Here is a 23,883-nt window from a genome sequence, read left to right on the forward strand (position 1 = left end):
CTGAAGAAGGACCTACCATGACGGTCTCTGTCATGAGGACCACAGACGACTAGACAAGCATCTCTTCCCTGGCCCCCAACTTTCCAGTATCAGGAGATGCCACCAGGATCTCCCTGAAACTGTGCGGATCCTCCAGATGAATCCAACCAGCCCCCACCATCTCCACAGCTCCCACAAACTAACATCTGCTGTGCGTGGACCAACTCTGTGTGTGTGGGGGTGGGATGTCACTCCACCACGTGGTCAAGAAACTCGGACTTGGAGAATCACAAACAGCTTGTGCGTCTCAGAAAGCAGAGTTCTCTGCAGCTATGGCTGTGTTGGCTTTGAGGGGCCTGAACTGGCCACTCTCAGGCGAGGCTTGAGCTTCCTTCCTACAGAGGGGAAAAGCGGGGTGAGAGAAACCAGGGCATGCTGAGTCCTCAGAGATCATGGTGGCTTCAGTGTCACAAGAACAAGCCCTGGAGAGCTTGGCCCAGGTCTCTGAAGCTGGGTGGGGGGCTCCACTTTTCCCAGATGCCTCGTGAATGGGGTTAGGTTACAGGGGACAGGATGGGGGCTCCAAGGAGGTCAAAGGAGGGCAAGAAGCTGAGTTCCCTGACCTAGACCTTGACTTCAAAGGGGCCCATCGTCCAGTGCCCAGAGCTAATACAGACAGGCACTGGACATTCTGGATTAGAGAAGCGGTCCAATAAGGAGAAATGACATGAGAAAAATGATGGTTTGTGCCAGGTTGAAGGGTTGGGTTTGCTTATCTGGGGGAAACCTGGGGCCTCTCAACCCTGCTTAGAGGGGCTAGGAGCCACTCCCAATGATGCTGGTGGGATGTTCTGGGGGGGGTTTTCAATGAGGCTTGGGGAGTGATGCTGCAGAAGGAACCTGCCCACTTTTTTTTTTGTTTGTTTTTTGGTTTTTGGGTCACACTCAGCAGTGCTCAGGGGTTACTCCTGGCTCTACACTCAGAAATCGCTCCTGGCAGGCTCAAGGGCCTTGTGGGATGCCGGGATTCGAACCACCATCCTTCTGCATCTAAGGCAAATACCCTACTGCTATGCTATCTCTCTGGCCCCTAATTTTTTTTTTTTTTTTTTTTTTTGGTTTTTCGGGCCACACCCGTTTGATGCTCAGGGGTTACTCCTGGCTAAGCGCTCAGAAATCGCCCCTGGCTTGGGGGGACCATATGGGACGCCGGGGGATCGAACCGCGGTCCTGATCCTTGGCTAGCGCTTGTGAGGCAGACACCTTACCTCTAGCGCCACCTCGCCGGCCCCCCCTAATTTTTATTTAATTTATTTTATTGTATTTTGGTTCATACCCAGTGGTACTCAGAGCAGACTCCTGATTTTGCTCAGAGATCATTCCTGGTGGGACTCTGAGGTATCACTGAGGTGCTGGGGATTGAACCCAGGGGGGGCCATGTGCAAGGCCAACGTTCTCCTTTTTATGCTATCACTCTGTCCCCAGACTGGCTTCTTTTTAATATAATTCTCATACCATAATTCCAAGCACTCGTACAGTTTGATTTCTGGCTAATGTGTGTCCTTGGATGTTCTCAGTTGTCTGCTTTATTTTAACTCAATAAAATTGTTGGCCTGAAAATTTTCAAGGCTGGAATTATTGGCTTGTTGGGCAAACCAAATCAATAAGTCTAAAGGCCCAAGTTCTTCAGCGAGACTAATTGAAACTTGTTTGGGTTTTTTGTCATGTGGTGATAGTGTGGTGTTAAGGTGGATTTGGTTAGTAAAAAAAAGCTGGACAGTAAAGTGGCAGGTCACATGTCTTGTAGGCTACTGATCCGTGTTCTAGCCCTGGCACCACATATGGCCTTTACAGCCCCACCAAAGTGATCCCTAAGCACAGAGCCAGTGTTAAGCCCAGAACATTGCTGGTTGTAGTCCAAAGACCAAGAGAAAACCAATATCCTGAAACTGAATTACAAAGAAAATGCATCATGAAATAAAAGTATGAAAACAGGTGCCAGACCGATAGCACAGTTGGGGAAGGCATTTGCCTTTCACACAGCCAACCTGGGTTCAATCCCCAGAATCCCATAGGGTCCCCCAAGCCTGCCAGGAGTGATTCCGAGCACAGAGCCAGGAGTAACCCCTGATTGCTGCCAGGCATAGCCAAAACAATCCCCCTTGCCCCAGATAGAAGGTATGAAAACAGTATAGAAAGACAGTTATGGGGGACTCAAGGGGGGAGATCTTGGTCTGAAGTGCGTGTAATGGGTGTTTCTGTTATTGTTGTTGTTGTTTTTATTATTAGATCATTACCATGATTCATTCTGCCTGGCCTCGCAGCCCTGGCCTTTCCTGCCCTACCCCCCCCCCCTTTTTTTTTTTTTTTTTTTGGTTTTTGGGCCACACCCGGCAGTGCTCAGGGGTTACTCCTGGCTGTCTGCTCAGAAATAGCTCCTGGCAGGCATGGGGGACCATATGGGACACCGGGATTCGAACCAACCACCTTTGGTCCTGGATCGGCTGCTTGCAAGGCAAACACCGCTGTGCTATCTCTCCGGGCCCTTCCTGCCCCCTTTTGCCCTCTTTTGCCAGGTGGAAGAAATGGGGAGGAAGGGTTCCAGTTAAGAACTTGTATGTATGAGGGAAATAGAAAGCCTGTCTAGAGTACAGGTGGGAGTGGGGTAGGGAGGGGGGAGATTTGGGACATTGGTGATGGGAATGTTGCACTGGTGATGGAGGGTGTTCTTTACATGACAGAAACCCAACCACAATCATGTTTGTAATCAAGGTGTTTAAATAAAATACTATTTAATAATAAAAAATAAAGAATCTGGTTTGGGGGCTCAGAGCAATAGCATAGCAGTAGGGTGTTTTCCTTGCACACTGCCGACTTGGGACGGACCTGGATTTGATCCTTGGTATCCCATAAGGTCCCCTGGGCCTGCAAGGAACAATTTCTTTTTTGTTTTGTTTTTGGGTCACAGCTGGCAGTGCTCAGGGGTTACTCCTGGCAGACTCGGGGGACCATATGGGACGCCAGAATTCAAACCTCTGACCTTCTGCATGCAAGGCAACACCTTGCTATCTCTCCAGCCCCAAGGAACAATTTCTAAATGCAGAGCCAGGAGTAACCTCTGAGCGCCACTGGTGTGGCCCAAAAACAACAACAAAAAGAACCTGGTTTGTTCCTTCCAAAGAGGAAAGGGAAGAGAGTAGGGAATTGTCCAGAGCAAATCAGACTCTGAGCTATGGTACCATCTCCTGTCCCCTCTCTGGCTGTGCCACTTGTGCCCCCATGGGCAGCTCTGTGCTTCTCCCTGGCTTAGGGTCTCAGCAAGGGGGGGGGCCACAAGAGGTTAAAGCACAGAGCTTTATCCTATTCTCTTTCTCATCTTAAAGGGAGGGGAATCGGACCCTCACCCAGCAGTGCTCAGGAGTTACTGCTGGTTCTGTGCTCAGGGATCACTCTTGGTAGGCTCAGGGGACCCTCTGTGATGCCAGGGATCGAATCCAGGTCAGCTGTGTGCTATACTGTCTCTCTAGTCCCTCTTAAACTTTTGTTCTTTTTTGAGATCACACCCATCAGTGCTCAAGGCTCACTCCTGGCTCTGTGTTCAGGGATTACTCGAGGCTCTGTGCTCAGGGGACCCTTTGCAATACTAGGATCAAACCCAGGTCCACTGTGTGTAAAGCAAATGCCCCACCCATTGGACTAACACTCCACCCATTCTCTTTTTCTTTGTTCTTGGGGGGGGGTATACTTTGTGATATTCAGGGGTTACTCCTGACTCTGTGCTCAGAAATCACTCCTGGCAGGGTCAGGGGACCTTATGGGATACCAGGGATTGAACCTGGGTCGGCCCTGTGCAAGGCAAAGGTCTTACCTGCTGTGCTATCACTCCAGCCCTTTAATCTTTTTTTTTTTTTTTTCTGAAAACCAAGAGTCTGAAGAGCAGAACAAGTCTTTGTCAGGGGACCATTGTGGGGGAGGGAGGGACAAGTGTGGATTTTACCCCTCGGAAACACCACATTTTAAAGATGTGAAAATATGTGCGTGGAGTAAAAATAGCCAAAGCAAATGAACTAACAAAACACACCAGAAATAGCTTCTTAGACTGTGAATTCTTTGGGGGTTACTGAGAGGACAGGAGTCCTGGAGACAGGGGTGGGATCCAGATAGCTTTACCCATGGGGGGTCAGCATCATGGTACCTGGAGGGGGAGGAACCCAGGCACACAGTGAGCATGAAGTGGCTCTCCTGGGAAGGATGGTTTGGAGTGCTATGCTTCTCCTTCTTCCGTCCCCTCCCCTCAGGCCCCCTATTCCCACCCTTGTTACCGTGAAGTAGCCATGAGCCTCCTGGGCTCCATTGCAGTGTTCACCCTCAAGCTCGGCTGGGGTCACACTTGACCATGGCATGTTGATCTCTATTGAGGGGGAACAGCGCTAGCCAACAAAGTGAGGGATCCCACCCCACTTTGAAGTGATTTTATATATATAATCATATATATATAATATCTTTATTTAAGCTGTTTTGGGGCCACATCCAATAGTGCTCAGGGGTTATTCCTGTCTCTGCATTCAGAGTCTCTGTTTGGCTCAGGCAACTGTAAGGGGTGTCAGGGATTGAACCTGGGTCAGTCTTGTATAAGGCAAGCGCCCTACCCACTGTACTATCTCTCAGGCCCCTTACACCTTTCAACTTTCAACCTATACTTTACTTAATTATTTTTCCCTTATAGGTTTTATTCTAATTGTAGAATAATAGTCTGTATTTTTTTTGCATTATTGACATTTATGAACGCAGTTCATTTAAGTTACTCATCTGTGAGCAATCAGTTCTCCATTTCACATCTATTTTTTTCTTGCTGTATATTTTGGGTATTATAGGTAGTTTTTTTTGGGGGGGGTGGTTTTGGGCCACACCCAGTAATGCTCAGGGGTTACTCCTGGCTATGCGCACAGAAGTCGCTCCTGGCTTGCAGGACCATATGGGACACCGGGGGATCGAACCGCAGTCCGTCCAAGGCTAGAGCAGGCAAGGCAGGCACCTTACCTCTTGCATCACCGCCCGGCCCCTTATAGGTAGTTTTTTAAGAAGTCATACTCTGGATGTCTTTTTTATGCTAAATCATGTAGGATTTATTTGGGTATTGTCAATGGACTCAAGAACAGGGGTCTGTGTGATAGTAAAATGGGGAAGGCATTTACCTTGTATGCAGCCAACTGGGGTTCAATCCCTGACATCCCATATGTTCCTCTGAGTCTGCCAGGAGTGATTCCTGAGCACAGAGCCAGGAGTAACCCCTATGCATTGCCAAGGGGACCCAAGACAACAACAACCAAATAGTCTAAGGTAGTATCTTCCATTTACAGTGTTAAGGGTTTTTGTCTTGTATCATTCTTGTGTTTTCAAATACATTCTCTGGATCCTGTGAGATTTGTTTTTCCCTATATTTGTTTATATGCAAATTAGACTAATAGGCTTTCTATGTTATACTACAAAGCCAAACCATTAGACAAAAATCAATTTGCAAAAATGTTTTTTTTAATGTATTTGAATCATAAGTAAATAGTTATTTCTTCACTACACAGCCAGTGGAGAAAAGTGAACTGAATTTCTTTGCACTATGTTTGTGAAACACCGCAGCCCTCGTCAGAGTTAGTTAAAAAGGGGCTGGGCGTGTCAGTGACAAGCCATTGATACTATCACCTATAAAACTGATTCTTAGGGCTGGAGTGATAGCACAGCGGTAGGTGTTTGCCTGCACACGAATGATCCAGAACAGATCCAGGTTTAATCCCTGGCATCCCATATGGTCCCCCGAGCCTGCCAGGAGCCATTTCTGAGCACAAAACCAGGAGTAACCCCTGTGCGCCGCCAGTTGTAGCCTCAAAACAAAACATAAACCCCTGATCCTTTAGTGAGGGGTGGGCAGGAGGGTTCCTGAAATAGTCCTGGAAGGAAACAGACTCTATGGGAAGATATAGTACTGGATGTCATGTGCATGAAACTGTTGATAACACTATTCTAAATAGTGTTATTTATGCCTAAAATTAAATTAAAGCAATTAAAATAGAAAATTTGGGGGATGGAGAGATGGTATAGCAGGTAAGACACTTGACTTGTGTGGAGCTGACCTGAGTTCTATTCCTAGCACTGCCTATGGTCCTCTGAGCAGAGCTAGGAGTAAGCCCTGAACACCATGGGATGTGACCATCCTACACACACACACACACACACACACACACATACACAAGAAAAGACATCTTGTTAATATAGACAGTTGTGATTTAGGGGCTTAAGAGTTCTGCAGCAATAAAACATTAGGGGGACGGAGCAATAGCACAGCAGTAAGGCATTTGCCTTGCACGTGGCCAACACAGGATGGACCCCCTGTTCAAATCCTGGCATCCTATATGGTCCCCTGAGCCTGCCAGGAGCTTTTATATATATATATATATTTTTTTTTTAGATTATATATATGTATATATAATCAAAGTTGGAAAAATCTAAAAATAGTACAATGGGTAGGATACTTGCCTTGCACAATAGCCAACCCCATTTTAATTCCCAGCTCTCCTGAGCCCACCAGGATTCCTGAGTGCAGAGCCAGGAATAAGTCCTGATCACTAGTGGGTATGGCCCAAAAATAAAATAAAGAAGTAAAATTAAAAAGATAGATAGATAGATAGATAGATAGATAGATAGATAGATAGATAGATAGATAGATAGATAGATAGATAGTTCAAGAACGAATCTAAACTAGAGAGATAATGTACAGCTGGGAAAGTGCATTGCATGCCGCTGGCCCAGGTTCAATCCTCAAAATCGTCTAGGCTCCCCTGAGCCCCACCAGGAGTGATCCCTGAGTGCAGAGGCAGGAGTGAGCCCTGAGCATCATTGTGTGTAGCCCAAAATAAACTAAAAATGAAAGAAAAAAGAAATGGTGTTATCCTTGTGCCCATCTTGTGCCCCATGAGATGCTGCACAGCCCCCTCTTAGAGGCAGGCAATTCTACTGCTACAGACAGGGGACGCTGTGGTCCCCTTCCCAGGGTTCACCTGCCTTGGGTCACCTACCGGGTCTGAGGATGGTCAGAAGCAAGACACTACATGGTTCCCTAGGGAACTTGCCTCAGGGTCATGGCACTGACCTGCCCACCCCAAACTGTACCACACATTCTCACATCACTCCCAGGAGTCCCCCCAAGTGTGGTCCCCCCAGACATTTGCAGGCTGGAAAGGACTCAGAAAGAACCTGTGGTTGGGGTGTTATTCATCTCTGCCAAAGCAGTGCCTCCCATAGGGGAAACAGTCACATCCAGAGGGGGTCCCCTGCATGAGGTTAGGGGGCTAACTGGTAGGATTGGGGAAGGGGGGAAACATCAGCAAAGAGGTCTCAGGCGGGAAATACTACAAGGCTCAGGGATTCTCGGGGATGCATTTCAGGGGGAACCAAACTGGGAAGGAAGAAAGGAATTCAGCCCAAGCAGGGCAGAACCAGAGATGGGTTGAAATGAGAACAGCTAACTACAAACCAAGTGTGAAGGAGTGTCTCTGCCATCCTAGACCCCCCAAAAAGGTGGGGTGCATTAGCCTCAGGAACAGGAGTAGATTGTGTTGGGGTTGCTTTTTACTACATGCTTGAAATGCTCTAGAAGCTTTTTGTTTTTAATCATTTATTTATAATTGTATCGCCATGAGAAACACCATTACAATGTTGTTCATGATTGAGTTTCAGTCTTGCGATGTTTCATCGACTTGGGCACATTTCCCGCCACCAATGTTACTTCCTCACCCTTGCCTGCCTCTGTAGCAGACCTTCACAGTCTTCTCCTTCCTCCTCCTCCTCCTCTTTCTCTTCTTCCTCTTCTTCATCTTCCTCCTCCCCCTCCTTTTTCTTTTTAGCCACACAGTGGTTTGCACTATAACCAAAGGGGCATCATGCCTATTACTTTGCCTCCTTCCAGCACCTAGTTCTCTGCCAGAGTGACCATTCCTCTATCACTGTCCTAATGGTCCCTTTCCTGCCCTCACTTCACACCCCATTCTTCTGGGCAAATCTAGCAACTTTTGTGAGTACAGCATGATTAAGACCAGTCCAGGGTGGCACCTACACGAGCTCCCTTCCAAGTTCGTAGACCATGTGTCCAGATATTAAACAGACGCAAGCCCCGAAGCCACACCCCGCTCGTAACAGTGACCACCAAAGACCAAAAAGCCCTCACAACATCAGTCACCCAAGAAACCCTATGTCTGCTGTGCTGAGCAGAAATCGGCAGCCCATAAAGGCCTTGCACTGTGCTGGTTGAGCCAGAAAACACAGTTAGAAACAGTTGATGCTTCCTTTGGCCAGAATCAGACCGCTGTTCCCCTCACTGCTGCTGTTTCCCAGTGAAGCAAACAAAACCTGTCTCAAATCCCACCCATGCTTTCCTACTCAGGGCACAGCACAAGTGTCCTAGAGAGGTAGAGGACTGATGCTGGGGAATGTCACTGCCTGGAAATGATGCTGGGTGTGGACCTGTCATTGCCTGTGGAAAGCAAACAACAGGTCCTGTGCCACAGTGCTGTGTCTGAGCTTGTCATGTCATCCTGTCTCAGTCCCTCTCCCCCTACTTTCTGTCTGTGTTTCTCTCTCTCTGTCATTGCCTGTGTCCTTATTCCTCTCCCTCTATCTCCTCTCTCTTGCTCTCTCTCTGTCATTGCCCTTGGCCTCTCTCATCTCTCTCTCCTCCCCTTTCTTCTTTCTCTTTCATCTTCTCTCTTCCTCTCCCTCCTCTATCTCAGTCTCTCTCTCTCTTCCTCTGTCTCTTCTCTCTCCTCTCTCCCCCCCCCCCCCATCCCAGGCTGCCCAGATTCTGTGCAGGGTCTAAATCCCTCCCCCGCCCAGACCCCTCTCTACCCTGAAGCCATTTGTTGCAGCTAAACTTCTAATCAGGGGTGCCTCAATGTGTCTCTGACTTCAGATGGCTCTGACTCTCATTCTGGGGAATCGGCAGTGAAACCTCCTGATTTATACCCCACGGCTCCTCCCGTAGGTACAACCTTCTGGGAGAGCTTCTTGGCAGCGGATCTAAGAGCCATAAAAGGTCCTTTTTTTTTTTTTTTTTTTTTTTGACCTAGTTAATGCCGCTTCTGGGAACCCTCTGCAGACCAGGTCCAGCATGGAAAAAGCCTGCAGTGCTGGCCAGCTCTCGGCCTGGGCATTTGTTATGGGGCATCAGGAAGCGACCTTAAACGTCCCAGTACAGGGTGGGAGGGCACTTGCCTTGCGCACAGCTAACCAAGGTTCGATCCCCAGCATTCCCTCTGGTTTCCTGAGCACCGCCAGAAGAAATCCCCGAGCTCAGAGCCAGGAGAAAACAGCATAGCTGAGTGTGACCCCAAAACAAAAAAGCCTGTCCCACCACAGTTTTTTGGGGCTGCCGCATCCTTTAATATTCAAGGTTTAACTCGGTGCTCAGAGATCAAATCAGGGTTAATCACATGCAGGGCAAATGCTTTAACCTTTGTTTTTGTCTTGATTTTTGGGGCGACACCTGGCCATATTCAGGGTTATTCCTAGCTTTGTGCTTATTAGTCATTCCTGGCAGACTCAGGGGACCCAATTCGATGCTGGGGATCAAACCCAGGTCAGTCAAGTGCAAGGCAAATGCCCTCCCCCACTGTGTTATTGCTCTGGCTCCAGATGCTTGAATTATCCCCCTAGTTCCCAGCCACCCTGAGTTTTGGGAGCTACATACAGTGGTGGTCAGGGGCTGCTCCTGATAGACCCTGCAGTACCAGGGGTTGAATTTGGAACTCACCTAGCTGCTTAGCTGACTCTGGCCCCTCACCGTCAGTTTTAAAAACAGCACCCACGGTTGCTCTAATAAGGTAGCTTTTACAAATGTGAAAATAGGGATTAATAAAAGGGGGGCATGAGACCAGAGTGGTGGCACAAAGGGTAAGGTATCTGCCTTGCCTGCACTAGCTTAGGACCTCAGTTTGATCCCCCAGCGTCCCATATGGTCCCCCAAGCCAGGAGCAATTTCTGAGCACATAGCTAGGAGTAACCCCTGAGCATTACCCAGTTCGGCCCAAAAACCAAAAAAAAGAAAAGTGTGATTTTGGGTACGGAAGAAAATAGTACAGTGGGTAGTGTGTTTGCTTTACATGCAGCTGACCCAGATCTGATTCCAAACCCCATATTGTCCCTGGAGTCCCACCAGAATTGATCCCTGAGCACTGCTCACTCCCCAAAACAGTTGGAGTTACTATTCTTTCTGCCTTTTTTTCCATCTTTGCTACAGACTTCATTTCTTCCTAACTTTTAGGTGAAGTCTTGTGTCTCCTGGGGTTTCCAGCATCATCCCTTCAGTCCCACTAGGTTATAAGCTGCCTGATGGCTTCCGGTGACACACAGAAACGTGCTCAGTCAGTTCCTGAGGTGCCAAAAATCATCCCTTCCTGGTGCCACATTGGCTTCTTAGGGTTGAGGTGCCCTGGGACTTTGGCACACAACAGTACAGTCTAGGAAACATGAATATGGGGAGGCCCCGGCCCCCAAGCCAGGGGCAGTTTCTGAGCGCTTAGCCAGGAGTAACCCCTGAGCAGTAAACAGGTGTGCCCCCCCCAAAAAAGAAAATGCAGTTGGAAAGAAAAAAAATCAAAAGCAAAGGGCTAGAGTGATAGCACAGTGGAGAGGTCATTTGCCTTGACCCAGGTTCAATCCCAGCATCCCATAGTAATTTCTGAGCACAGAGCCCGGAAGTAACTTACCCCTGAGCACCACAGGTGTGGCCCCCCCAAAAGAAAAACAACAACAAAGAAAAGGTCAGTCCTGGAAGTGACTTCTGGGGACAGGAGAATGTTGCTGCTGCAACCAAACCAGCTAAGCACAGGATCCTGGGGCTATGGCTCACCTCCTTTGACTCACCCTGGACTTGGACTTGTTGCTGGTCTTGGTAGGAGAGACATGTCTCCCCACAAATCTGTTTTTTGGGCCAGTGAGAGACCCCAGGAAAGTCTGGGGAGGAGGGGGAAAGGTCTTCGCTTCTCTCCAGAACAGCCCCAGTATTCAGAGGTGGATGGTGCCACCCCCCCAACATCTGTGTGGATGGTGCCACCCCCCAACATCTGTGGCCCACGTCCGCACTGACCAGATGAAGCTCAGGTTGGGGTGATGCACTGTGTGGCTTAGTCTCTGCCACCATGGCCAGGCCCCTGCCTCCTGCCCCCTCTGTGCCCAGCAGAGAGACACTCTGATTATAGGCATTGCCCTTTCCTGCACAGCCTCCACATGTCTGGAAAGCCACTTGGCCATTGGGGTCCTTTGTCCTGATGAGGCTGAGCGGGGACTCTGCAGACCCTTCCCCTCTGCTCCCTTTTGGAACAAAGTTCTGATTGACCGGAAGAGAAACCTGAACTCAGAGGCCAGTGTGAGGCTGCCTCAGCCTCAGTCAGCTCGGAGTGCACTGGGAAAGACATTGGGGTGTCCTGTGAGGGGATAGTGGGGGACAATAGCATGGAAACTTCCTAATGGCATGGCGATGATCCCTCTAAACTGCTCAGTTGAGCCACAGCGAACCAGGGTCTTCTTAGACATTAAGGTTTGGGATGAGCCACAGAAAATGTTTCCGGAGCTCCTGGTCTAGGAGTCAGAGGAGGAGCCACCATAATGGGCTTTGCCCAGTGCTGATCAACATGCCCTTTTCCTTCTCTTTCAGTACTGCCTGTCAGGACACCCAACCCTGCCCTGCAATGTGCTCAAATTCAAGTCCACTACTATCATGCTGGACTGCGGATTGGACATGACATCTACCCTCAACTTCCTGCCCTTGCCACTGGTCCAGAGGTACAGACTTGCTGATTCGTTATCTAGTGTGCCTCTTTGCACCCCAACGACCAGAACGTCGTCATCTTTCCTCAGTTCACCGTGTTCCCTTAAAAACATTATTCATCATCAAAATTATTTCCTCTGACCAGGTTGATGGGGTTGTTGTGTACTGATTTTTTTCTTCTTCTTCCATTTTTTTTTTTGTTTGTTTTTGGGCCACATCCAGCAGTGCTCAAAGGTTACTCCTAGCTCTGCATTTAGAAATTACTCCTGGCATATAACCCGGGTCCATTCCAGATCAGCAGCATGCTAGGCAAAATGCCCTACCACTGTGCTATCGCTCTGGCCCCCAGTGCATTGATTTATTGATTGACTTGTTTATGATTTTGGCTTTGGACCTCCCAAAAATGAACCAAGGCATGCCTCAAATAATACTCTAGGGCCTGCAGGTTTGAGGCTCAAGCCCTGAAGCTCGGGGACCACCAGAGCTGCATTTGGGAGTGCTTGGGTCCCCTTTGCTGCTGGGGCTCAGACGCGAGGCCTCTGACATGTGAAGTTTGTGCTCTAGCCCTTAAGTTCTCTCAATTGCCTACATTTTTTTTGTTTTTTGTCTGTTTACTTGGGGGGGGGCACACTGGTAGTGCACAAGGGTTACTCCTAGCTCTGCATTCAGGAATCACTCCTGGCAGGCTCGGGGATTCGATTCACCCTCCTTCTGCATGCAAGGCAAAAAGCCCTACCTCCATGCTATCTCTCTGGCCCCTCAGCTCCAAAATCTTTTCTTTTCTTTCTTTTTTTTTTTTTTGTTTTTTGGGCCACACCCGTTTGACGCTCAGGGGTTACTCCTGGCTCTGCGCTCAGAAATCACCCCTGGCTTGGGGAGACCATATGGGATGCCGGGGTATCGAACCGCGGTCCGTCCTACGCTAGCGCTTGCAAGGCAAACACCTTATCTAGCGCCACCTTCCTGGCCCCAGCTCCCAAATCTTTTTTTTTTTTTTTGGTTTTTGGGTCACACCCGGCGGTGCTCAGGGGTCACTCCTGGCTGTCTGCTCAGAAATAGCTCCTGGCTGGCCCAGGGGACTATATGGGACACCAGGATTCGAACCAACCACCTTTGGTCCTGGATCAACTGCTTGCAAGGCAAACACCACTGTGCTATATCTCCGGGCCCCCAGCTCCCAAATCTTAATCCCTTAACCCCAGCTGCAGTCTCGCTGCCTCTCTTTGGGTAGCAGTTAAGGGGGGGGGGGCACTTTTGAAATCAACAGGTATTGGATCTCTAGTATCCCATATATATAGTCCCGCAGGCACTACCAGGAATGATCCCTAAGTGTGGGAGGAAGCCCTGAGCACTGCCAGGTAGGAATCTAAATTAAAAAATAATAAACTCTCCTCCTGTGGCCAGAGATATAGCATGGAGGTAGGGTGTTTGCCCTGCATGCAGAAGGACAGTGGTTCAAATCCCGGTATCCCATATGATTTCCCGAGCCTACCAGGAGCAATTTCTTTTCCTTTATTTATTTATTTATTTATTTATTTATTTATTTATTTATTTATTTATTTATTGGTTTTTGGGTCATGCCCATCAGCGCTCAGGAGTTACTCCTGGCTCTGTGCTCAGAAGTCGCCTGTGGCAGGCTTAGGGGACCATATGGGATGCCGGGATTCGAACCACCATCCTTCTGCATGCAAGGCAAACACCCTCCCTCCATGATACCTCTCCGGCCCCAGTCAGGAGCGATTTCTGAGCACAGTGTCAGGAGTAACCCCTAAGCACTGCCGGGTGTGACCCAAAAACCAAAAAAAATTAACAAAAGAATCTTATTGGGGCCTGGAGAGATAGCACAGCGGTGTTTGCCTTGCAAGCAGCCGATCCAGGACCAAAGGTGGTTGGTTCGAATCCCGGTGTCCCACATGGTCCCCCGTGCCTGCCAGGAGCTATTTCTGAGCAGACAGCCAGGAGTAACCCCTGAACACTGCCAGGTGTGGCCCAAAAAACCAATAAAATAAAATAAAATAAAAAATAAAAGAATCTTGTTGTCTACTTTGGACCGCAAAAATTGTGGGACCGTCTTGTGTTTAGGGTAATATCATCTTGTGTTTTTCAGTCCCCGGCTCTCAAACCTTCCCGGCTGGTCCCTGAAGGAAGGAAACGCTTTTTTGGAGAAGGTAACATGGAAGAAGGGGAGAAGGTGGTACTGTCCCCCTGACCCCCTCAGTTCACATGGCTACTGGTCTCCCCCACCCGTGCCCCAGCCTTCACTACCAGGTATTTGGAGGCCTCCAAGCACTGTGTGTGGGGGGAGACTTCAGAACTTGGTGACAAATTATAACCAAGCCTATTGGAGAAACTCAAGGTCCTGAGGCAGATCTGGCTCGCTCATGTGTGACAGACAAGCTGAGGGGCAGCAGTGGCTACAAATCCACTTTCTAGCTCACAGATAAAGCCATTACTTGCAGTATGGCGAGGAGGATTTGGGGGCAGGAGACACCTCTTGGACCCCCTCTGGCTCATGGCTATTTGGACTGTGCAATTGGCTCTGCCCAGACATGTAACTGGGTTTTTTCTTTGGTGGGGGAGGGTTTGGTTTTTGGGCCACACCCGGCAGTGCTCAGGGGTTACTCCTTGCTATCTGCTCAGAAATAGCCCCTGGCAGGCACAGGGGACCATATGGGATGCCAGGATTCCAACCAACCACCTTAGGTCCTGAGTTGGCTGTTTGCAAGGCAAACGCTCTGTGCTATCTCTCTGGCCCCTATAGCTGGTTTTTTTTTTTCAATTGGTTTAGTTTTTTTTTTTTGTTTGTTTGTTTGTTTTGTTTTGGGGGCACATCCAGCAGCACTCAGAGATTACTCCTGGCTCTATGTTCAGAAATCGCTCTTGGCAGGCTCGGAGGACCATATGGGATGCTGGGATTCAAACCAACATCATTCCTGGGTTGACCGCTTGCAAGGCAAATGCCCTACTGCTGTGCTATCTCTCCAACCCACCAGGAGCGATTTCTTTCTTTTTATTTTTATTTTTTTTGGGGGGGGTCACACCCAGCATCGCTCAGGGGTCACTCCTGGCTCTACGCTCAGAAATCGCTCCTGGCAAGCTCGGGGGACCATATAGGATGCCGGGATTCGAACCACCATTCTTCTTCATGCAAGGCAAACACCTTACCTCCATGCTATCTCTCTGGCCCAGCAGGAGCGATTTCTATTTTTTTTTGGGGGGGGGGGCCACAGCTGGTAACGTTCAGAGTCTACTCCTGACTATGCGCTCAGAAATTGCTTCTGGTTTGGGGGGACCATATGGGACGCCGGGGGATTGAACTACGGTCCGTCCTAGGCTAGCGAAGGCAAGGCAGGCACCTTACCTCTAGCGCCACCGCCCAGCCCCAGCAGGAGCGATTTCTAAGCGCAGAGCCAGGAGTAACCCCTGAACACTGCCAAATGTGGCCCAAAAACCCAAAAAATGGGGTTTTTAATCCCTTCAGGCCGAGCCAGAGCATAGAGGAGAGTCTAGGGAACATTGGGACCCTGTTTGGGGGGGTCAGCAAGACTCTGCCAGTTGCAGGAGAGTGATGGTCTTCTGGGTTCTAGATGGCCTCAGGTCACCTCAGGGTCACATTGGGTGGAGGGCGTTTACCTTCTTGCATGTGTCCGACCTGGGTTTGGTCCCAAGCACAGAGCTAGAAGTAATCCTTAAGCACCGCTGGGTGTGCCTCGAAATAAAAACAAAAACTTATTTTGTTTTGAGGCCCCACCTGGCAGTACTCTGGCTCAGTGCTCAGGGCTCACTCATGGCAGTGCTTTGGGGACTATATATGGTGCCGGAGATGAAACTGGGCTCAACTGCATGCAAGGCTAGTGGCCTTACTACCCCTATATTCTCTCTCTGGACCCCCTTACATTCTGTATTAGATTGTCGCCACAGAAATTCATTCCTGGGGCCAGAGCGGTGGCACAAGTGGTAAGGCGTCTGCCTTGCCCACACTAGCCTAGGATGGACCACAGTTTGATCCCCCGGTGTCCCATATGGTCCTCCAAGCCAGGAACCATTTCTGAGCGCATAGCCAAGAGTATCCCCCTGAGCATCACTGGGTGTGGCCCAAAAACCAAAAAAATAAATAAAAATAAAAAATTCATTCCTCGGGTCAATCATCAGACAACCACACTATACAAAAATAAATGTTAATAAAACTCTTAACATGGTCCAATTATTTTTTTTTCTGTTGGTTTTTTTGTTTATATGTTTTTGGACCACACCTGCGACACTCAGAGGTTACTCCTGATTCTGTGCTCAGAAATTACTCCTGGAAGGTTCAGGGGACCCTATGGATGCTGGGGATCGAACCCCAGTTGGCCTCACATAAGACAAGATCCCACCCTGCTGTGCTCTCTCTGACCCCAGTAAGCACCACTTTTCATTGCAGTCGACAGCCACAGAACAAGTGCTTAGAATGGCCAGGACAGGACATCTTTAGGCCAGGGAGGCCCACCCACCCCAATTCTCAAGGGCTTCCTCCTGCTCTGGTACTGCAGGGAGGGGGGAAGTTCCAGAACCTGCTGGCAGAACTGTCAAATTTCCCGCAATTGGCCTAGAATGAAATCCTGCTGAATCTAAGGGGCCCAGGGATCCTTTCTCCCAATAAATCTAATTGCTTGTTTGTCTGTAGCTGGCAGAGCCCAGTCTGGCTGAACCACATTGGCACATTTCTGAAGCTACCCTTTCACTGCTTTAATGATCACTCTTGGGGGACATGGAGCCCCAGTTTACAAGGGTACTTGGAGGCAAAACTTTCTATCCAGACCCCTTGGAAAGTTTCCAAGGAGCATGTCCTTGGGGAAGTACTAGAGTTCCAGGTGATTAGAAAAAAGAACTCAGGGCAGAGCCATCATATAGTAGGGAGGGCACTCGCCTTGCTTGTGACCCACCTGGGTTAGTGCACCACTACCCTGTATTGTCCCTGGAATCCCGCCAGGAGTGAGACCTGAGCACAGCTGGGTGTGACCCAAACTCCCCTTAATCCCCACCCCTCCAAGAAAAGATGAGCATGAACGCACAGAAATGATCCCGCTCACTTTCTGGCCCAAGCACATCTGCTGCAGTCTGTGTCTTACTGATCTCCTGGGGAAACCTGAGCTGGTTTTAACCTTGGTTGGGTCCGGGAATCCTTGATTTCAACGTAGAGTGTCTGCAAGGAAAGGCCAACTCCAGTCATCTTCCTGTGGTATGGTGGTCCCCCTTGGTAGCCTCCTGTCTTCCTCCCCGGTGCATTACCCCCAGATGTCGATCTGATGGAGAGTTTTCCCCTGAAACTGCACAAAAGCCAGAGACACTCCAGCTTCCTGGCCTGCACCCTGGGGTGTGTGATTCTCAGGTACAGGTTTAACTCCCACCCCTCATTTTTCTCCTAGTTATGCCCTCATGACCTCTGTGGCATTATGGGTTAACACTTGACTTAATGGCCAGACACCATCTGCTCCTCTGACCTTATGCCTGCTGTTGTTTTATTTCAGCCCCCGCCGTCAAAATTTGTCCCTTCTACCCTTGCCTTTTTGGGGGTCTGTTTATGCCGGAAACCCTAACTCAGGCAAGCCTGGTGGATAAAAGGCTGAATATTGATGGTATCTATCTTTCAGAGGATTCCCTTTGGCTTTTGAATGAAATATGAGTATTTCTGGCTAGACAACGATTAAATTCACAGTAATGGGGCAGGAGTGGGGATAACACATCTCTCCGTCCCCCCTCTTTGCCTCCCTCCTTATTGGCCCCAAACTTCCAGTCACCTTTTGGGAAAAGACATGGAGGTTCCCTTTGCCTACCACAGAACAACCAGTGGGGGGCCCTGATCACACATTCAGGTGTTTCGTCTCTAGTCGTCCCTGGATCTTAGGTGGGGCCTGGGATTCTCCACCTTCGCCAACTTCCAGAATTCTGATCTGGCTGGTCTGGACCAGACTGAGTCTCCAGCTGCCATGGCATCGCTGGCACAGTCCTATGTCAAAGTGACACCAAGAAACCTGGCTTCTTGTCTGGGTGCCCCTCCAAGCTGGCATTTTTAGCCCAAAAGAGGCATTTCACCTTCTTGACCTACCAGGACCCAGCCTCCTTGCAGTCCCCGCAATTTGGGACTCCTCGTGGAAATTTCTGTGTCAGGGCCAAAATGGAGTTTGGACTGTACTATGTACTGGATAAATGCATCCTAGAATTTTTATTGTCCCCTTTTAATTTCTTTAAGGAGCTAAAGGAGTGCTCAGGTCATGTCTTCGTGGATTCAGTGCCTGAATTCTGCTTACCAGAGGTAAGATTAAAGGGAATGCAAGCAGGGAAACAAAGATGATCTTACTGTCTCTCAAAAGTGAAGTTGAGACGTAATTTTCAGGGGCTTTACTTACTGCTTTCAAATGGAAGTTAATCTGCTATTCCAGGCACATGCTTATGCCACTAAGATAAGGATCATTTAGGAGTCCTGGATGTTGTCTATAAACCATTTAAGTCACTCTCCTCTTCCCATGCCCTCCCTCTCTCAGTAATCCCCACTGACACTTGTGCCGGGGCCGAGGTTTTTAAGCGTGATGAGGAAATGACTCCAGGCTTTTCGGTCTGTGTCACTAATGCCTGTGTCTTAGATCAGCCCTGGCAGCTTCTGGTCTTGCTTATCGCAGGTAATTGGAAATTGCTATTACTCAGGCAGTGTGGAAACTGTCAAAAGTTCTTACTGTCTGGAAATATCACGCTGAACTAGTCCTTGAAGTTCACAGGTTCTGAGCTGAGTTATGGAGTGTGGTGCTCCACTCTTCCCCTCGCTCACAGTCACAGGGAGTCTGAGCCCGTCTCACTGAAAGGAGACAGATCAGCTTCCATTCATTTCAAGAAGCATCTGTCAATGCAGACGGGCATAATCCAAAGTGGCCCAGAGGAGAGTCTCAGCACAACAGGAAGTGCAGGGAAAACTGTGGCTTGTCTGCTAGGAGGAACTGCCCTGTGTTTCCTCCAGGAAGCACTGTCGTGTATTTCTACCAGGAGGTGCTGTCCCATGCTTCCAACAAGAGGCGCTGTCTCACACTTCCTCCAGGCTGCTGCCTTGTGCTTCCTCCAGGAGGCGCTCTCCTGTGCTTCCACCAGGAGGCGCTGTTCCATTCTTCCTCCAGGAGGCACTGTCCTGTATTTCCACCAGGAGGCGCTGTCCCGTGCTTACACCAGGAGGCACTGTTCCATGCTTCCTCCAGAAGGCTCTCCCTGTGCTTCTTACAGGAGGCGCTGTTCCATGCTTCCTCCAGGAAGCACTGTCCTGTGCTTTCACCAGAAGGCGCTGTTCCATGCTTCCTCCAGATAGCACTGTCCGGTATTTCCACCAGGAGGCGCTGTTCCATGCTTCCTCCAGAAGGCTCTCCTTGTGCTTCTTACAGGAGGCACTGTCCCATGCTTCCACTAGGAGGCGCTGTTTCATGCTTCCTCCAGGACGTGCTGTCTGGTGGTTCCAGGCTCCAGTGTCCCCTTCCCCCTTGCAAAGTGCATCCAGCAGATTGGGCCGCCTTTTCCCTCTCTGCCTCCTGCTCCCCCATTTCCAGGCATGCTCTGATATCCTGCAGATAAGCCTTTCTGTTTTGTTCCCTTTGAAGCATGCATTCCCTTTGAAGTACCTGCCCCTGCCCTTGGGAAGATTCCAGAGTGAAGGTTGAGGAAGAAACCAGACAGGCTGGTCGGGGCAAGCAGCCCCAAGGGAGGAAGTTTGACACAAAAGTGGGGGGAAGGCGATGGTGCAGCGCCCCCTGGCTGCTGTGAGAGAAACACCTTTTTTGTCATCACTATTTGGGACCTGGGGACACTTGCCCTTCTTTCCCGACTGGGTGGGGGTGTCTTGGGAGTTTATTTTCTCTTTACTGCATCTGGCTCAGCTCTGAGGGCATTTTCAAGTCGCTGCAGAGAACACCCTGCTTTGCAGTTAGCCTGCTACCATTTCCTAGGTCCCACGGGGCCAAAAGCTGTGTGCAGATGACGGCCAGACACCGTAGACCACAGAACTGCAGGAGGGTTTCTCAGGAGACTGAGTCAGAGCTTGGTGTTTATTCAGGAGTCTGGCCTTGGTGATGTCCTAGGAAAATGGGACAATTGAATCGGGAGAGAGGACCAGGGGTACTCATGGGGTCCCTGACCACTTGCCCTTCTCTCTCCCCCAAGTCTGCTACTGGCACAGTAGAATTGTCCACATGGTGGGCACATTAAGATCTGTACTGCAGACACAGCAAGTTTACACTGCAAGGGAGCAGCCTTGCACCCAGGCACCTCCAGACCTGGGCTGCATGAGGCCAGGACAGGCTCACTAGTTGAGAGACTCTGACACTCAGCCTAGCCCTCATGGCCCCATCCCACCCCCCTCTCTCCTTAGACCGAGCTCATCGACTTGTCTACAGTGGACGTGATCCTGATCTCCAACTACCACTGCATGATGGCTCTGCCCTTCATCACGGAGCACACAGGCTTTGCTGGCACCGTGTATGCCACCGAGCCCACAGTGCAGATCGGCAGGTTAGGCAGGGGCTCTGCCTGGGCAGCTAAAAAGCTGGGTGTGAGGGTGGAAGTGTGCACAGCAATACTCAGGGCTGACTTCAGCCTCTGTGCTCAGGAGTTCTTGGGTTCTGCCCTCCCGCAAGAGGAGCAAGTCAACAAACAGCCAGGCTCAGTCCCGGGGAGGCCTGTCTTGTAGCAGGCTGGTGCTTTGCTGCTGCTTGTGGAAGCATCTCCCCTGGGTCTGGTTTCTCCCCAGGCTGCTCATGGAAGAGCTGGTGCACTTCATCGAGCGGGTACCCAAGGCCCAGTCAGCCTCACTGTGGAAGGACAAGGACATTCAACGGTGAGCTAAGTTCTGCCCAGCCCAGCCAGTCCTCTGACTTGCTTTTGGTTTCCCCTTCTCTCCCCGCACCAACTACCTGAAACTTCTTCCCTAGAGCAGCAATTTTGAGTGGCTTCCCCCAATCCAGCCTATGCAGGAGACCCCATGTGGGCAGGTGACCCCATGCACTCTCTCCTCCTCTGTTGACTCCTGGGCCTGCACAGGTGTGACCGAGCCCTGCTGCCTGGATCCAACCTCCCTTCTCCTCCCTGCCAGACTCTTCCCTTCACCTCTGGACCTCCTATCTCAAGACCCACTTCTCTCCCCTGCCCCGCTACATGCTTTCACAGCCCCCCACCCCAACTAGCCTTTAGTTTGCTCTCCTGGCCGCTGCCCATATTTCCTCCTTGCTCTGGCATCCCCCAAGTCACTGCTCCCTGGACAATGGTCTCAGCTCATCAAAATCGTGCTCCAAGATCTCAGACCCTCAGTAGCCCTTCTAGTCCTTACTTTTTGTCGACGTCATTGTTGTTGTTGTTGTTGTTGTTGTTGTTGTTTTAGGGCCACACATGGTGCTCAGGGGTATTCCTGGCTTTGTGCTCAGAAATTGCTCCTAGCAGTCTCGGGGGACCATATGGTTTGCTGGTGATTGAGTCCAGGTCTGTCCCGAGTCAGCTGCATACAAGGGGTTTGCCCTACTGCCATGCTATCACTCTGACCCCTCACATTTTTTGTTTGTTTGTTTATTTTTGGGCCACACCCAGCTGGGCTCAGGGGTTACTCCTGGCTCTGCAGTCAGAAATCGCTCCTGGCTTGGTGGATCATATGGGATGTCAGGAATCAAACCTGGGTCTGGCCTGGATCAGCCGCGTGCAAGGCAAACGCCCTACCACTGTGCTATCATTCTGGCCCCTTACATTTTCTTTATTTCTGTGGCCTTGACAGTTTGTGAGATGCAAATTAACAAGTTTGAGGAAGTGGGAGCACTGGTGTAGTGAAGGGGCGTAAGAAGGAGGAAAAGCAGAAGGCCTGGAGGGCTCCATTTCCCCTGGGAAACTCCCTGCCAGAGGCTGTCAACCCTAAGGGCCTCCCTGCGGGGACCATGGCGTTGGCTCTCACGCCATCTGGTGGACAGTGTCCAGAACTGCTACTGCTGACTTGGGAAGGTGGGCAGAGCCAGGCAGGCTTGCCTGCCTCCACTATCAGGCAGAGTTTCTGGCCCGTTGGCCAGATCCTGCGTTGCTTCTTGAGCAGGAGCTGAGCCACAGTTGGGAGCTGCCAGGGAGAAGAGTAGGGTGGCTGAGGAGCAAGAGACAGAAGCCCAGAGGCCAGGGCCACATTCTCTCCCAGATCATTTTGGGCCAGAAAGCAGAAGCAGCTCAAGAATAAACAGCATCTGTGGAGTTATTTTATAAATATTCATTGTATATTGGGACTGGCGAGGTGGCGCTAGAGGTAAGGTGTCTGCCTTGCAAGTGCTAGCCAAGGAAGGACCGTGGTTCGATCCCCCAGCATCCTATATGGTCCCCCCCAAGCCAGGGGCAATTTCTGAGCGCTTAGCCAGGAGTAACCCCTGAGCATCAAACGGGTGTAGCCCGAAAAACCAAAAAAAAAATTATATATATATATATTCGTTGTATTATAATGAACAGTACACACAGCAGGTCTTTGTAAATCCTCACCTAGTGTTAGTTAATATTAAAGAGGTTTCTTTGGACACTCTTGGATCAAAGTCCCACTTTTTTTTTTTTTTTTGGTTTTGGTTGGGGTCATGCCCATTGATAAACCTAGTGGGATCCTATGGGATGTCAGGGATTGAACCCGTCAGCCATATTCAAGGCAAGGACCTTCCCGCTATTGCCCTAGCACCCCCTCACCTCAATTTCTGTTGTTAATTCTCTCTATTAGCCTGTGAGTCTTTATTCCCACCACTGAGTACTGTTACAGGTCAGCCATAGAAACACTCCTTCTCAGTGTCAAATGTACTTTCCCTGAGCCATCTGGCTGTATCTTTGCTTTTCACACATCCTCACCCCCCAATTCTTCAACTCTCAAGTCGGGTCTTCCAAAGCAAAGGGCCCCAAGCTCAACTGCAATTTGGTGGAAAGGCCTCACCTCTGGGAATGCAGGAAGAACTAAACCACAAGCTGTGAATGCAGCCGGAGCTCAGCACTGCCAATCTTCACCTCCTGATTCCATTGCCTGCTTGCCTGCAGGTTTGGAGCCTGAGTGTTTTCCGTGTGAATTGGAAAATCGCTACAGTAGGGAGGCTCGCACCTTCAAACTACACGAGCTGAGCTCAGGAGGCTCCAGGCCTCAATTTCTGGTTGCATAAGTGCTTGGTTAAGCACCTAGAAATAATATGTTTTCATAACTTGAGTTACTAATAAGACCCATCAAATAGGAAAACAATAAATTAAACTCCTTCCTGCTCTCTGAATCAAAGGAAGGTGATAAATTCCCGTAACTCACTGGAAGATGAGTTGACTGACGTTTGATTTACTGTGAGAGTGTATAACCCCCTAAAAACGATTCTTCTTGCTTTGGGGCAGCTGCCTGGCTCCCCGCCCCCTGCACCTTGATTTATTTGAGCAAGTTCGCCATCCTTCTTCCTCACTCTGTCACTGCAATTGAGTCCTCTGGAGAAAAATTAATTTTGAAAGGTGGGCAAAGGAAAAATGTCTTGTAGTGTGAATTCTTTTTCTGGACCCTCCAACTTCTACACTCATTGCAAATTCAGGTTCTGAATGGGGAACCTGTAAAACAAATCATCCCCCTTTAAAACAGCCTCTAGGATTTTTATCTTTGGTTGAGGCCAGCATTTTTGGTAGAAGTCTTAGAAATCTGCAGTTATGGTTTAGGATAAATTATCTCAGGATATCGTCATAATCCTTTTATGGCACGAAGGAATTTTGTACTGATATTTTCCTAATTTAAATGTTGACTATTATTTATGTATTTATTTATTTTGTTGTTTTTGGGGGCCACACCTGGCAGTGCTCAGGGGATACTCCTGGCTCTGCACTCAGAAATTGTTCCTGACAGGCTCAAGAACCATATGGGACGCCAGGGATCGTCCCAGGTCAGCCACGTGCAAGGCAAATGCCCTGCCGCTGTGGTATCACGCCAGCCCTATTTATTACTTTGGGAGGGAAGTTACACCCAGGATGCTCAGGGGCTGTACCCTGCCTGACTTCTGGTTTTTTTTTGGGGTGGTGGTGGTGGTAATTCCTGTTGGTTCTGGGAATAATACCAATGTTGAACTCGT

The 23,883-nt window shown here is 49.6% G+C and overlaps 1 protein-coding gene across 1 annotated transcript in view; it reads left to right on the forward strand.

Moving 5' to 3' along the window:
- Nucleotides 1-23,883, forward strand: part of INTS9 (integrator complex subunit 9) — a 53,901-nt gene that overhangs the window by 16,481 nt on the left and 13,537 nt on the right. The window contains exons 2-6 of the mRNA XM_049771106.1: nt 11,678-11,805; nt 13,899-13,959; nt 18,021-18,083; nt 20,172-20,311; nt 20,550-20,636. Coding sequence (XP_049627063.1) covers nt 11,678-11,805; nt 13,899-13,959; nt 18,021-18,083; nt 20,172-20,311; nt 20,550-20,636 — 479 coding nt within the window. The remainder of the gene's footprint in view (nt 1-11,677; nt 11,806-13,898; nt 13,960-18,020; nt 18,084-20,171; nt 20,312-20,549; nt 20,637-23,883) is intronic.

This window comes from Suncus etruscus, chromosome 4, assembly GCF_024139225.1.
Source record: "Suncus etruscus isolate mSunEtr1 chromosome 4, mSunEtr1.pri.cur, whole genome shotgun sequence".
Lineage (NCBI taxonomy): Eukaryota > Metazoa > Chordata > Mammalia > Eulipotyphla > Soricidae > Suncus > Suncus etruscus.